Source organism: Anopheles coluzzii, chromosome X (assembly GCF_943734685.1).
Source record: "Anopheles coluzzii chromosome X, AcolN3, whole genome shotgun sequence".
Taxonomy (NCBI): domain Eukaryota; kingdom Metazoa; phylum Arthropoda; class Insecta; order Diptera; family Culicidae; genus Anopheles; species Anopheles coluzzii.
Window position 1 is genome coordinate 14,294,603 of NC_064669.1, and position 16,094 is coordinate 14,310,696.

Below are 16,094 nucleotides of genomic sequence, written 5' to 3' on the forward strand. Positions count from 1 at the left end.
GCATGAGGAGCGGCTCTTCCGTGGATGGTAACGCGCAAACAAATGCACCAATCCTTAATGAGACGGTTCCGGTGGGACGGGAGGCCCCAGAAAGGAAGCGCGACTTGACCCAATTAGGACAGGTGACAACTGTCAGACTGTAGTGTCGCACAGGGCGCAAAGAACTGTTTGTTGGGGGAAAGGTATCGCAAACAACAAACACCACGGATCGTCGATTACGGTAAACCCGAGCTGGCAGTGGTTCCCACGCAACAACAACAAATCGCTTCATACAGACCTTGTGTTGGGGGCAAGAAATCTTCGTTGCTTATTGCCCATAATTTGCATGCCTGGTCAAGAATGGCTGGGGCTGCGGCTAAGTGGGGCTATGGCACAATGGTGTCATCCCTAGCCGCCTCTAGACACCCCGACAGATAATGTGGAGCAAGTGTCTGACAGCGAAACAGGGTCAAGACCACCTGTTTCTTGAAGAATCCCCACGGAGCGCGAGCTCCAGACACTCTAACGTGTGACGAGCTCCTCGCCCGATCGGCAATTAGCAGTAGTGTCTAGGGGGAGGACAGAGGAATACTCCCATCATGCATATCAGAGTACCTAGGGAAATTCGCATCAGTTACATCTTATCGACCTGAAGAATTGAGCCGATCGGCATGCGGGGACACAAACCAACCTCGAACCTAAACTATACAAACAAGAAGACCAGTGTCCCCCGATGAATGTACCACTGGGTAGTCTTCTTCAGCACACTCTTCACCTCCCGTCTTGCGGACCACAACTCCGGCCAGGCCGCGGAGAAAGCGCTATCATCTCGCTACCAAAACTCGCTCGGTTCTGCCGTCCCTTGTTCCCAGCGTGCCCCAGCGTACGGTGTTTACGGTACGCGCCCGCTCGATGGGGCCTGTTGCGTGTGGCGTTCTTCAACCCTTCCCCTCCACGGAGGCTCCACCGTTGACACCGTTCTCGGCTCGGCAGACGAAGAAGGAAGACAGAAACAAAAAATAACGTACACACCATTACCACAGGCACATTGCGTTCGTCATAAGCGATTCAGCGGGTTTCGTCCCACTTGCCACAGGCTGAGAATTTATGTGTTTGTGTGTGTAGAGGGTACCTTCGTCGCTCCTGTATTATCACCATCGTTGATCTGCTTCTGCTACGCTGCGGGGACTTCGGCTGCTTCGCTAGGCCGTGCGAGAGCGAGATGGCGTCTGCCGGGCCAAAGAAAAACCGGTCCCGGTGTGCACACCGGCAGAGCGCAAGAGAGCGAGAGAGCCCCCTGTGCGCGTGTGTGTGTGTGAGAGAGAAAGAGAGATAGTTACACAGGCAGTGGCAGAGTGGCGACGGTTCGTGCGATGCGTTTCCCGTTGAGCGGGCGCGCACCGGTGCCTGGCGGAGCGTTTTGGGCGCTTCGGGCAACGCTGTGGCTCTTGTGCGGGCCGGGCTACATCGGGCTCCCTGGGCTGCACGGTTGGACATTCCCCAATCGTCTCTGGTCGCGATAGCACGTGCGCTCACGGCCTTACTCGCCTCAGCCTGTCTTAGACTCGGCCGTTAAGCCGTGCCGCTTAAGCAGCGGCAACTGTTTGGTGTTAAAGCCTCGGAACCTGTCCGCGTGACGGTCTCCAGCTCCAGAGCACAGCGTACGTAAAAGAAGGCAAAAGCCAGTGTTTCGTTGCAACAGTACCCAGCGCCCCAAGGCAGCGCCCAACCACTGGGCACTGTGAGTGAATTGAGTTGTTTCTGGTTTTTTTTTTGTGAAAACGGGACGTGGACGTCGCCGTCATCTGAGGTACGCCCGGAAACCCGGGGAAAGGTTTCCAGCGTGGTTTGTCGGGTGCAGTGTTGCGACAAACGCTTCGGTTTCCCAAACGGTTCGCTCCAGTGTTGCAGCAGCCAAGCCAAGGCAAAGGGACTTGGACTGTTTGCTGGGAATTCAGGTCAGAGGACACGAGAGCGGAGGTTCCTCTAGTTTTTTTTTGAATATCTCCAACCGCTTGGAGAAGGTGTAGGTCGGGAGCGCATGATCAGTGATCAGTGAGTGGTTTGTTGGGTGTGCTTAGTTTCGGTGTTAAAAAATTCCACCAAGTGTCCAGTATAGGCAGAGCAAGTTAGCGCTGCTCTGTTAGCTGCTCTGGTAGCTGTTACTCATCGGACGGTCCAAGCGGTCGCGACGCAGTGCACGACCCTCTCAAGCTGTTGCCGAACGTCCAATCAATCCGCCATTCAACCGATCATCAAATATCACACGCACCGGGAGTCTCCGTGATACAGCAGGACATCAGGGTCACTGGTGCACCTCTGCAGCCAGCTTTCCACAGGTATGTTTTGCTCACTGACCTCACTGCTAACCGAGCGGCATCAACGCGTACCTCGAGCAGAGATTTCATTTCCTGACTCATCTTCGGCACGTTTCGCGCATGATTCATTCGGGCGGCCCATGTTCCACATAAGCATCCATCCATGCATTGCGCCCGCCCGACTCCCGGGCGCTACTGGACGCACGCAGGAATGTACTGTACCTCCCTTGTCTTGTGTGCGATTTTGTTTCCGCGCTTCGCTCTTCCGCATCATCGCACCGTTCCGGCCCGGCAACCCTTTTGCGGGCTGGCGAACGCGGATCGAAAGCCTGGCTAGGCTGCAACGTGGTACGGGCGGACACTCGATATCTCTCCGCTCACTTTCACGCGGGTGACTTTCCCCCCTTCCTGCTCGGAGTCCAGGAGAAAGACCGTCGTATGACGAAGTGGGCATACATTCCTTTCGGTCGGCAGAAGAATGCGGTATCTGCAGCTTCGGGTGTCCTAAATGCTAAAAATGCTGAAGTTTGGGCGTCGCAAAGCCGAGTGGAAGGAAGGAAGGGCGGGTGAAGCAAATGCCCAAAGGTGCATTAAAGGTGCGCGCACGCGCGTGCTCTGTTCGTCTCGATCGGCAAAGATATTACCCATATTTGCGCCTCCACACGCTGTTTGTTCGCCGTCTTCATCCGCTGCTCAAGATGGGTTGGACGCATCGCCCGGACACGGTGGCGAACGAAGACGCGCAAAGACGAGACGGAGAGGTTCTGTGTGTTTGTGTGTGTCTGTACCAGCCTGTATACCACAACGGACAACGGAACATGTTGAATGTGGTTTTGCTGGTGCAAGGTGCATCGGAAGATGCACTACTGCTCCCATTTTTATTTGCTCCGTACGCGCGCTGTTCGCGCTTTCTTCTGCAAAACCTTCGCCGCGTTCGGTGGGGGAAGGATGCCCGGGGAAGGGAGTGGCGAGGACTTGGGGGAATGTTCTTCTCTTCTTTTTTTCTGCAATACAGGGATGGCATAACAGTGCAGCACTGCACGCTGGGCAGGTGAGCGAATGCGAAAGATGAAGCAAAAATGTGGCGTGGAAAAACGATACGGCGGTACGATCGTACGGAACGGTAATGCGAGCCTGCGGGCCAGCAGCAGCGGTAGCAGGGAAGTATGAAATAGGATTCGAATCGTCTTCGACTCTAGGAAAGCTGAACTGATTTGTGTCAGTAAGCAAGCGGTCCCGTCGCCACTGCTCCAGTTCCGCCTAACTCGGGCCGGGTTCTCTGAGGCTCCAGCTTCCAACAATTGGAGAATTTGTGGGACATTGTTTACTTCCAGAATGGAGGGTTTTTTTTGTTCTGTTTTATTGGCACTTCTGATGCTCCGTCCATAGGCAGCGGATGCGTGTGTATGTGTCCTTGCCAAAAGGTGAGCAGCTAATCGCAACGGGGTCATGCGCGCCATTGCGCACGTGGCTGCATGGTGCCGCGCACACGCCGTTAAGTTGCCCGAGCGCGGCTGGGAATTGGAAAGCCTTGATTGGAGCTCGTGTGTAAGATCTGCGCCGATTAGCCGTAGCGTCCCGGACGACCCACGGCCACCTCTGGCAGCCCTTTTCATCCCGTTCGATTTTCCGCTAACCGCTTGATGAGCTAGGCCTCTCCGTCCGCGCCACCAGCTATCTGAGCGTACGTGCCCGCGCTCTCACACAGAAAGTGTGGTGTGGTGAAAATCGGAGGAACGAATGTGTGTACGACCGCACGTCTTTTGAAAATGGGGTTGGTGAAACTAAGTTTCATTCTCCTGCAGCATATACACACACACTCTCTCTTTCTGTTTTCACCTCTCGCATACACGCCACAAGTGTATATGTTTTTTCTTCTTCCTCTGTGCCTTTCTGCATCCGTAAGGCATCACACCGTAGATCGAGGTTTGGCTCTCGCGGCCAACTCTCGCCCGCTCGCCTTTCCCATAACGGGCGGTAGCGAAATCGGTCAGCAGGTGATACGGAGCAGCAAGGTAAAACCCGCCAAGGCACCGAGGCTTAAAACACGGTCGAGTCGATGAATCGCTAATATCGGGGTTAATATCCCAAGCACGGGTAGCGTCCGTGGGGCTTGGAGCCGCCCGGAGGTGTCCGCAGAATCGTATGTTTAATTCATGGCAGGTCCGCCGTGCCGAGATTCGGTAATTCGTAATGACAAGGGGGTACTGTACACTCGCTCCGCTGGCTACGCGGTCCGGTCGACGGAGTCCGGTTCCCCTGGACCGACTCGACTACCCAGGCAGTGTGCTGCAGCTTTCCCAAGCAGCGGGCAATAGATTTTCTAATCGACGTGAAGACTGCGAACCGGTACATCGGTATTTCCTTCGCTGGTGTCGTCTCTCGAAGGTCCGGCATCTTGCCCCTGCTACGTACTGGTTGAGTGCAAGTGGCGTGATTTGACCCGCGTGCAGACTCCGTACCACTCCCCAGCAGCCGGGAGATACTGTCGGGTATGCAATCGCTGCCTAATGGGACAAATTTCGGCCGACCAAGTTAAGCCTGGGAAGAAACGCTCCCCAAATGCCCACGCTAATGCCCAGATATAAATCAATGCGATTGCGCCAAGGTAACCATATTTCCTTGAGGAAGTAACCCCTAAACCCTGAAGCGTGGCGCTGGCTCCTCCCGAAACCATTTTCGCACGAAAAATCTCCCCAGTGTACGGCGATATGCGGGAAGGCATAGGAGGTTGCCACCGTTGCCTACTAACGCCGATCCGCTCTCCGTCCGGGCTTGGTGAGAAGAGCGGCCGTGCGGCTTTGCTTGAAGTCAATCAAACGGAATTATGCTTTCACCGATTATTTCCTCCACGTTCACCGGTTCGGGCTCCAGAACCAACGGTACGCGGCCCATACCGACACAGGGTGACAGCGAACGAGATAGAAAGCGACCGAGAAAAAGAGAGAACGCGAGTGCTGCAACCGTGCAGATAATAAACGAAAACGACAAGAAAATAGAAAATTTTCCCGAGTGAAAACGCTCCGCAGATAACGATAAACCGCAAGCGTTATTAGTTGTCATTATCTAATGACAAGGGGATTTTCTCCCCCGTTTTCTCTCGATGGGTTTCACCGTGCGCACCGTTCAAAACGATTTTATGGTTTCGTTTCCCATGCCCTCCCCTTCGCCCCACTGCACCGCTTCTTGGAGCTTGTGAAGCTGGAATGTCTTCGCGGAGCGGTAGCAAACATGCGGTCCAGCAGCAGGCGACGAGCCCAATTAGCGTACCTTAAATGGTGCGATCGCTAAAGTGGTAGAAATGTGCGCTCGTGTACGGTCATCGATACGGTCCGGACCATTTCATGGAAGGTGTCGGATGCGCTTCCCCCTTGCAGATGGCGGCACCATTCTTCACTGTCGGATTATTAAGGCAATCCCTTCACAAATCAGTTGCCAAATGTGCGCAAAGTGTCTGGTGACGATTAGCCCTCAAATATCTTCCCAACACGTTTCCGACTAGTATTTAGCATTCCTTGTTTTTCTTTTGTGGGTTGGGGATTGCGCAAACTTGGAGGTGCGAATGTCCGGATGTGTTTCGCGGACGGTATTTGTTCCGCTTTCAGAGATAAGGCTCTTTTGAGGCGGCTAACCGCGGCACACATCCAAGCAGTACGGCTCGGTCCAGCCGGTCCAGCGGTGTTGATGGCGCGCGCCTGCCATGGCTGTTAGGGAGGAAAGTGTTGAGCGATAAACGACACCGGTTGGGTACCGTTCGTCGGCCAAGTTTCTCTTTTTCCGAAGTTGGATTGAAATTAGTTCCAGTTTCTTGTAGCTACAATTAAGATCGCGAAGATAGCTGCTAGTGTATGATGGACGTGGGGCAGTTAGTGAGTCTAGCGGGTTTGCAATGCTGCCATCGGCTAGAGATGCGTTGACCAGGGATTTTTCAACACGAATATAACCTGTTGGTACAACTATTCCAGGGAAATATCCGCAGGTACACCTGTCAAACCAACAACAACAAAATGAAATCTTACCGTAGATGGCATTTTGGATCAAAACCCGTACATACTTTGTGCAGGCATGTGTGTCGGTGTGATCGATCAATAATTAAAAATCCATTAAGCGCTCCTCCATTGCCCAAACTGGAGCCGACTGCAGTTGCGACGCAAAACTTCAGGATTTTGAAACATACACGCTTTCCAGCGCGAAAAAGGATGCTGGGGTTGCCGTTTTGACAATACTGAGCCCACATTCCTGTGCTAGGTGCGGCGCAAGATACCAACCTGGCCCGCGAGAACACACACACACACAAACCACAGAGCGCCGGTGCAGTTGCCCTCGACGGAAGAAAGGAGAGGCGAAAGAAACTTTCTTTTTCTCATAATGCCCTCGTTTGCTTGGCGCGTTCGTTCTTCCCATGGTGCAGGTTTTTGTTTTCTGTTTTCGCTCACCCTACAGCCTCGTACTCGTTTCGTTTTTGTTCCATCTTGTCTTTCGTATCTCTCTCTCTCTCTCTATCTATCCTTCTCTCTCGCTCACTCTCTTTGGCTCTGGCTAGCTCGTGCACTACGCTTCGTGTACGACTCTGGGGCATACCAGCAATATGGCTCGATCTACTAAAAAAGTGTACAACTTGGTTTAATGGTACCGATCGTCATCGGAGGACCTGAAGGTTGATAGTGTCTCATCTTGAACGTTTTTCGCTTCGATCCAGCTTTCTTTCCGAGGCGTGTGTGAGTGTGTCTAGCGAGTTCGCCATCAGGTGGGAAAACACAACAAAACATCTCACGCGGGTTTTTCCACCCAGGCAGACGCTAGCATCCGCTTGATGGATGTTAATTTCCTCGATCAACCACACACACACACACCGCTTGGGAGTAATTTTTCATTAGATAGAAACGCGTTCCCACGGGGGTTTGGTAGTGGATAAGGTACGGTAAGCCTCAGATTTCCCCAGAGGAACTTTGAAGACATTGAGCGGATGAGCGTCCAAGTGTCAAGCGTTTAGCGTTAGCCAAGAATTGAGGATCCACTATCAAAACACACCTGCCCAAGCCGTTTCGGCCGCCCAGCACGGCCCGAAGACGCTTTCAATTCAGCGCCGCAGCCCAGGCGAACCGGAATGTCGGGCAAGCGCTCTCGGGCAAGGCGAACGCCGCAGTGAAAGCGCTCCCGCCTGCCCGGGTGTCAAGCCGCGCCGCACGGATACCGCATTCCACATTTGTGCGATGCTGCGAACGCTCGGCGATAATGGCGAATGCTCTCCCAGCTCCTCCGATTTGCCGATGTGGCGCAAAGATGTACACAAATTGAAAGCAGAGGGTGAAAGAAAAACGGCAAACCTCGCACCACACTTCTCGCTTTTGGGGCCTCGGCTTGCGCCGGCAGCGCACTCGCAACAGTTTGTTTGGCGTTAGGTTCGTCGTCGGTTTGCTTTATCGCGCACCGAATTATGAAGGCTTTTTGCTTGATTCGTTTGAATAATTCATCACGCCGTATTCGCCGTGTATCTGTGGGCTGAGCGTGAGAAACGGCTTTCGTTGCGCGGCGGGCACACACTGCCGGTGCTGTCAAATTAAAAGCATAATATTTTAATTATTCAATAAATAAGAAGGGAACCCCATCCCGCTGGAAGTGGTTTGGAGAAGCTTTCACCAGAGCCTTTCCGATAGACGCCAATCTGTATCGTGCGGCGGAAGAAGACGTCTGAGATCGGTGTTTAAGAAATGGAGCATTCACTGTGGCCTGTGAGCTCTAGCAGATATTTATCGCTCCTCCTCTCCGCACGAAATCAGTCCCTGTGCTCGTTTTGATGGGCAGATGACACTCCAGGGGTCCAGGGGTGTGCTTTCAAATTATGTCAAATAACACGCAATATGAGTGCATAATGAGACCGCTGCACCATCATTTTCAACCATTATCTCCGGACGAATACACAGACACACACACACACACACACACACACACACACACACACACACACACACACACATTTCGTTCATCGGCATCTCGGGAAGAAGTTCCGTTCCGCTCCGAAAGCGCAGTAAGATTTCACTTAAATCGTAAACAGCACCTGTCACTGCTGCGTGTCGAACGGCCTCACAGAGACAGTAGGTCAATCAGTGTTCGGCAGCCGAGCACCGTTCCGAAATAATTGCTCAACGGAACAGAGAGTTGTGCTGCAATGCCCCTATATGTAGGGATGGAATGGGTTTGAGAAGCCAAAGTTACTTTTCAATCGATAGCTAGAGCTGCTAGTAATCTGTTTCTATTATTAGCAAAAGGTAATTATTTTTTTTTAATCTGGTCGTCTTACTGTGCTAGATGTTAAACAATTCAAAAGCAGCTTGCTGAAGTAACTATGGTAGCTTTGATGATATGTAACGAGCTACTGATGTTTGGATAACGAAATCAGTTATCTTTACATCTTGCAGTAGGTACATCTCCACCAATAGCTACCACTTGCCACTGAGCCACCAACAGTAGCGTGCTAGACTAGCGAATGGTCTCGTTTGTAAAGTGCCTCACCAATCGCTCGGAGCACACAAAACAGCACACGAAAGTGCTCTCCGCTAAACGGTACACGCGGCGCCTCGGTTGGCGTGCAGATGCTAATGCGCACAGCCACAACCGTAGCGTGTCAGCCCGATCTGTCAGTCGACATTGTAAGGTGAATCGGTACACTCATCTTTCTCCGGTCATAGCACAACCCACGGCCGTGGCCCGACGCCACCAAGCAGCCCAAAGCTTTGTGAATGAATGAATGGAAGGTTGAATGAGAAGAGAACAACAACAACAAAAAACCCCGGGGTATGGGAAGCAGGAAAAATAGCTGTCTAATCACCATACAAACAAATAAATCAACTCCATTTCATCTTGGGCCCGTGCGTCAACTCTCGGGGACTCCCGGCCTGGATCATCGCGTTCGGGTGAAAGTGACGCAGCCCCGGCATTGCTCCAGAATTCCACCGGAAAGTGTAGCGTCATTGTCGGACTCGTGAGACACACAGCCACAGGTCGGGAGATGCAATCGAGCTGGTGCGGTCGATGAGACCGTCCCAAGGTATCATTTCGCGGTGGACCTCACGGCCACTTGTTGATCCCGCGTAGCTCTGTCCCAAAAAGTACTGGAAATAAAAGGCCTGCAGTGAGATCAATTTTCTCTACGCAGTCAAGCGCGTAAGGTGTTGAATTTCAAATGTTTGTTTTTTGTTTTGTTTATTTGGCGCAGGTTCATAGTTTCGATCTTTGCAAGAGCTGCTGGACTATCAATTCTAGATATTAAATTAATACGGTTCGGTTGAGTGAGCCACCCGGTAGTAATTCTTTCTCTCTCATTGCACATTTCATTTCAGCGCAACCCAACAACAGTTCTCGGACGGCTCCAACCATGTGGAGCACGGGTAGGGGTCCTAGCAACATGTGGGCCCATCGAATTGTACTGATTGCGCTATGCTACCTGGTAAGTACTAGCTAATACATACTATGTCAGCGGCTGAACCAAAAATCCCCCAAAAATATAACAACCCCATTTTCCCCAAGAAATCCGACATAAGCCATTCCTCCGAGATCTGGCACAATGTACACACTGGATGAGTTGGCACTCATGCTAATTTGATTTTCCCACTCGGGGCGGATTGCATCAAAATTACATAGCATTTCGTTAACACTTTGACCGCCGGCCTGACGTCACAGTTTTTGAGTGAGCACGTAGCCCATGGCAAGAGAGCGATGAGAGCGACAGTTTCTCGTGCCATTGTTATCACTCTTTTGTTTCATTGCGATAAGCGGCGTAGCACATGCCGTTCTCGTTCGCTCGATCCTACCTGATTCGTTCTCAAGAGAATCACTGAGCGTCAGATGCAAAGCTGAACGGTGAGCAAAACCGTCATGCGAATTTATATGACACGGCGCTTAAAGTGTTAATGCTTCCTTATCTACTCTCTCCCCTCCTCTCGCTACATCGCCGCATACCTCCCCAATACCTGCCAGCTCTTTTGGAAGAACGCTTTCCCAGGAACTCAATCCTTCACCGTCCGTTCCCCCGGGTGTACCGAACATAGCCCGGCCATAGGCTATATACAATGAAGAAATAAATTAAAATTCCGACATCCCGATAATGATATATGTGGGCATTCCCTTCTACCAATGCCCAATTCCAACCCAAAAAGAAGACAAAAAAAGAGCAACCTGTTCTCGCACGCACTCTGCCGCCAGCGCACGATCATTCGCCCGCGCTGTTGTCTCCACACTTTCGGTTCACCTTTCTCGCTGCCTCAGCCGGCCAGGGGCAGGGCGCAAACGGGCTCTAGAAAGGGGCCACAGTTTGGCTCACCACAACCGAGTGCTCGGTAGCCGTGGCCTGGACAGTCCGGGATTAAAAAACAATAATAAGAGGCAACGATCGAAAACGTATCTAGAAGCATACACACACACACACCTTCGAGATTGGGTAGAAGGGGCGCACTAAAGTGAGATACCGGTGGAAACGAAGCAATCGAATCCCATTAGCAATGAAAAATGAAAGTATAATTAAAACCGGCGGGTTGGGTACAATAAAGTTTCCGGTCCCGGGCAAGATTCACCCGCAATGGGTCGGGATGGTCAGTCTCGGAAGAACCTTCTCTCTCTCTGCCGCCGGTCCGGTTTTGGGAATGTGGACACACATACACATACATGCACACTAGCACACAAACGTGTGTGAGGCTTGGTGAGAGGCGCTAGCCGAAGGCGGCGAGAGAGGCCACGGTTGACGCTCAGCCGCTGGCCTCCGTCCGGGATGTAGCGAATAGCTTTACGCACCACGTCGGTACGTCAGAATGCGAGCAGGAAAGGAAACCACTCCACACTTGTTAATGACAGCAGCTCAACCTACTTTTTTGGGGACCGATGGGCCAAACCTTCCCGCGGATTTGGGTTGCCGTGTTCGATGCGAACATTTTAGGAAGTTGTACCCGTCAATTTTGTTCGCAGCGACGACGCCCGCCCAGATTGATGGGCGAGGTAGCCCGGAGCCGCAAAACAGGAACTGCCAATACACGGACTGGGTTCCATTCACATCCCGTTCACGTTGCAATATGATTCGGGCCCAAGGGTTGACGATGAGTGCGAGTGCACGGTGCAGCAAAACGGGGCGAAAAACAAATTGCACACCCAGCTCCAGCGATGACACGGGTCACTCACTGCACGTGCAGAGGGGTCGCGAGTGTCCGGTTTAATTCTAGCGGGAAAAACTAGTTTCCTTCTGGCACACATTTAGTGGTTGCTTCAGAAACCACTCTTGCATAGGCTGACGATACGATTCCATTTATTCTCCACCTTCTTGCTCCCACTCTCTTGCCTTCTTCCCTTTCTCTCTATTTCCTTTTTTATGCTTTCTTTGTATGTTGCGACCACGAGTCGCCCACAAGTTTTTGGCCCACGGCGGTAATGTGTATACTCTTTGTATCTCGCCAATAGATCCAATTAGCGGCACCAACGAACGAAATATGGCCGGTCGAGCGCCCAGATGGTATGCCCTCGATAACGGCGCTGGAGGTAATGTGCGGCAAGGACCACATGGACGTTCATCTGTCATTCTCGGCACCGTTCGAGGGGATCGTAAGCTCAAAAGGTGAGTAACGCACTGCTGGCACGTGTTGTAGGTTGTGTTGAATGCATTGGATACAGGATTGTAATGGGCTATCAATGAGTCTTCAAAGATATACATACAACTTTTTAACATATAATATCTTGACCAATATCTGAATACTTTAGGATTTATGAATTGTCCAGAATTCAAGAAATTGAAAAATTCATTTGCATATACCTGCAGGTCATATAACCTAGAGACAAGAAAGTCGTCTAGCCATATCAGATAAGGTGTAGAATCATATAATACATGTAGATTAATCAACAAGAATCAATCATATCCTAGGATTCATGATTATTGAAATTCATGATTCATACACATAAAAAAAGAATCATACTCTGAGCTCTTGATAATCTTATTTCTAGAGACGTATTTCCAAAGACATGCGTTCCAAGATTTGAAATTGTGAGACGGATGAATCAGAGATGCTTAAAGTTTCTGTAAGCCAAACAATCAACCAACCAAGATTTGAATTTCAGATATTATGTGGTATACTTCTTTGAAGATTCTGAGAAAAATTTGTGAATCCTTTACAAAGCTTTCAGATGAGTTAGATTCTAGATACGATTTAGTACTCTTCATTGAAGATTCAAACGAATGATTCCGTTGGACCCATAACGTGGATTGCATACCCTAATTCTCTCCATTCTTTCACACCCCCCAGGTCAGCATAGCGATCCACGATGCATCTATGTGCCTCCGTCCACCGGGAAAACGTTCTTCACCTTCCGCATCTCGTACTCGCGGTGCGGCACCAAACCCGACCTGAACGGCCAGTTCTACGAGAACACGGTTGTGGTCCAGTACGACAAGGATCTGCTGGAGGTGTGGGACGAGGCGAAGCGGTTGCGCTGCGAATGGTTCAACGACTACGAGAAGACGGCATCCAAGCCGCCGATGGTGATTGCCGACCTGGACGTTATTCAGCTAGACTTCCGAGGTAAGTTTGTTCGCCCGATTGCTGCAACTCAGCTTTTCGTAGTTCACCAACCTGAGCTCTTTCCCCGCTTGCTGTTTTCGCAGGAGATAACGTGGACTGCTGGATGGAGATACAGCAGGGTAAGGGCCCTTGGGCACCGGCGGTCAGTGGTATCGTGCCGCTCGGCTCCACCATGACGCTCGTCGTGGCGATCAACGATTTCCGCGGCGAGTTCGACATGCGGGTAAAGTCGTGCGTCGCCTCGGACGGGGCCGGCCACGTGATCAAGCTGTCGGACGAGTATGGATGCGTACTGCGACCGAAGATGATTTCCCGCTTCCTGAAGGCGCGTGCCCCAGACGATAAGGCATCAGTCATTACGTACGCGTTCTTCCATGCGTTCAAGTTCCCGGACGCGCTCAGCGTGCACATCAAGTGTAAGGTGGAAATTTGCCGTCACGGTTGTTTGGATCACTGCCAGCACAGCGGGGCTCCGGTTGGGGCCGGTCCGGCGGGCGTCCCGGGCAGCGCCGCGAAGCAGCACGATCTGCTGGAGCGCAAGGACACGCTGGTGAACCAGAACAGCAACGACATACTGGCGGGCGATTCGGTGGAAGACCTAGACTCGGGCATGAACGGCCAGGACGTGTACTACGATGATATCATCCACACGGAGAAGCATCTGAACCAATACAAGAAGCCGATGCCGAACCAGCCGGCAAAGAAGAAGGACAGCTACCTGCAGTACCATCACCACAACCGGGAACCGATGGACGATATCGAGTCACTGTTCCTGAGCGACCATTCCGCACTGTCCGCTGACATGATGAAGAAGCAATCGCAGGGTCCACCGGGGCCACCGGGCGTTGGCGGCGGTATGCCGGGCATGCCCGGCATGGGCCTCGGACCAGGCAAGTATCCGCCACAGCCGCTGCAACAGCAGCAGCACCAGATGCAGCAGAAACCGATGCCCGGTCCGGGCACGCCGATGGATGACGACAAGTTCCCGCACGGGCCGCGCCAGATGGATGCGGAGAAGCGGATGGGGCTGCCGGCCGTCGCTGGGCCGCGCGCGCTCAACCTGGACGCGGACGATGTGCAGAACCAAAGCTACAACCAGGCGGGCGTGCGGTTGCGCCAGCGGCGCTCGGTGCGCGTCACCGACCGGCAGGCCCGTTCGGCCGACATCGGCGTGAGCGGCATCTACGACGTCATCTCGGAGGCGGACCTGGCGTTCAACCCGGACAGCAAGCAGGAGGCGGTCACCGTGTTCCAGGGCAAGATTACGGAGGAGGTCGTGTACGGCATCTGCATGCCGGTGCCCGGGTTCAGCATTCTCTTCATCCTCGTCATCTCGGCGACGATCATCTCCGCCCTGATTGCCGGCTCGCTGCTGTACAGATATCAGCTGCAGAAGGAGATGATCGCGAACCGGTCGCAGACGCACAACGCACCGATGAACTCGATCGCCACGTGGATGACGCTGCGTCTGTTCCGGTCGCGGCACAACGGCCCGGTGGTTGGTGGAGCTGCTGTGCGCCCGATGGACCTGAACGCCAGCAGCCAGTGAGCGGAGTCGCCTGTGCAGCAAGCACAGGCACATACCCAACACAGTCCTTAGTCTCTCTATATGCTAGCAGCAGCACACACACACACACACAAAAGAAACAGTGTAAGATCGTATAAATGACGGTATGTGTAAGGATTTAGTACATCCTGTATGCTGAGCGTGGCATAAGACGTGTAGTGGTCACCGCAACAGGGTGGTGACGATCGACTTAGCTTTCCTCTCCCTCATCACCTGTCACACTCACATTCATACACACATCCACACAGACACGTGTACACATCTCTTTCATTCTTCATCTTCTCGGGTTTAATGCAATATTTATTAATCAATAATTTACTATTCGAGAAGTCGAAAGCGAAAGAGAGAGAGAGCGAGAGAGATATAGAAAGAGAGAAAGAGAGGGGGAGAGAGAGATAGAAAGAGATAAAGAGAGAGATCGAGAGTAAACCATTTATCTAATGGGGATAGGGTTGTTAGGTAATAGTGTGGAAGAACGCGTTTAGTATATCATACTACCACACATACACACACCAAATGGCCTGCCGCCTCCTATCCAGGGGGCAGCTTGGGCAGCTTTTGGGCGTGTCTGTGTGTGTGTGAGCACGTGTGTTTTGTTTTGTTATTAAGACCCTGGGTTGGTAGTTAAATTAAACTTTTGGTGTGCGTGTTTTCTAGTATCTCGAGCGGATGTTGTCACCCGTTCACTACTGATCTATACATATGCATATACATTTATACATATATTACCGGTGATTATCGTTATATTTAATCAGCTGATTAGTACTGCTGCGGCGATTGCTCTGCTAAAGCTGCTGCTTCTGCAGAGCGATTTGCTACCAGCATAGCAGCCCGGTGCCAGGAGACGCGGTGCCCGCCCGACGCGCCCTGTCGTCCTGCGACACTAACAAAGATTAAACTAAAAGGATCCGTTTTAGAGTTTATTTATTTAATCTAAAGTACGTAGGCAAACAAAGAAGCAAACGGTAACCCTCCCCATTGTTAGGTAAGCGCTTTCAAAGAAACGCCAAGTAGACTGACATCGAACCTTGGTGTACGTTAGGGATTCGCGCGGGTTTCGCGTTTGTCGTGCGATGTATGCGGTCCACGGGGTCCGATTGTAGCGGATCGCGCGCGCGGCCGTCGCACCGACAGCACAGTATCACGAGCCGTTTCTAGAACGGTGGTGTAGATTGTAGTATGCGCAAAGGCATTGCGGAACTTATGCTCAACTTAGTATTTTGTTTTTGTTTAGCGTTTAGTGTTTAGTGGCAGGCGCGTGCGCGTGTGCTTTCCCCAAGGTAGCAAAGGTATTTATTTATTGCGAATTGCTCCGCTAGTTGATACTCTCCTCCGTGCAATGTTTATAACCCTCGGTGTTGATCTGATATTTCGGATTACGAAAACGCGCCAAACAGGCGCCAAGCGAACGATACGCGATCGCTGATCGTGCATGCGGTGGCTTAGTGTACTGTCTGACTATCAACTGGTGGAACAAATAAACAAAAACACTACTATTTAATGTCGGATCGTTTCGGACTTTTTGTTTGTTTGTGGTAAGAGAAACGATTACAGTTGGTGTCCAGATGATGTAGACATAGATTCTCCTGTGTAGCTTCAAGTCAGACGGTTCGGGAACGTTTGGTTTCGGTTCAAATATCACAGATATTTTTGTTGTTGTGTTTGGGCTGTTAA

General features: G+C 51.7%; 1 protein-coding gene across 1 annotated transcript; it reads left to right on the plus strand.

The window, feature by feature from the left end:
- Positions 1-1,297: 1,297 nt before the first annotated feature.
- LOC120948418 (uncharacterized) lies at positions 1,298-15,921 on the plus strand. The gene is made up of 5 exons (XM_040364707.2): positions 1,298-2,318; positions 9,638-9,744; positions 11,742-11,895; positions 12,578-12,853; positions 12,937-15,921. Exons 2-5 carry the CDS (start codon positions 9,673-9,675, stop codon positions 14,400-14,402), a joined length of 1,968 nt encoding a protein of 655 aa, XP_040220641.1. The 5' UTR covers positions 1,298-2,318; positions 9,638-9,672; the 3' UTR covers positions 14,403-15,921.
- The last annotated feature ends 173 nt before the right edge of the window (positions 15,922-16,094 follow it).

Bases quoted from the DNA above. Each gene is read 5' to 3' on its own strand.
- LOC120948418 (XM_040364707.2), top strand. From the start codon at position 9,673: ATGTGGAGCACGGGTAGGGGTCCTAGCAACATGTGGGCCCATCGAATT. The intron at 9,745-11,741 runs GTAAGTACTAGC...TCTCGCCAATAG, and splicing joins TGATTGCGCTATGCTACCTG to ATCCAATTAGCGGCACCAAC. The intron at 11,896-12,577 runs GTGAGTAACGCA...CACACCCCCCAG, and splicing joins GGGGATCGTAAGCTCAAAAG to GTCAGCATAGCGATCCACGA.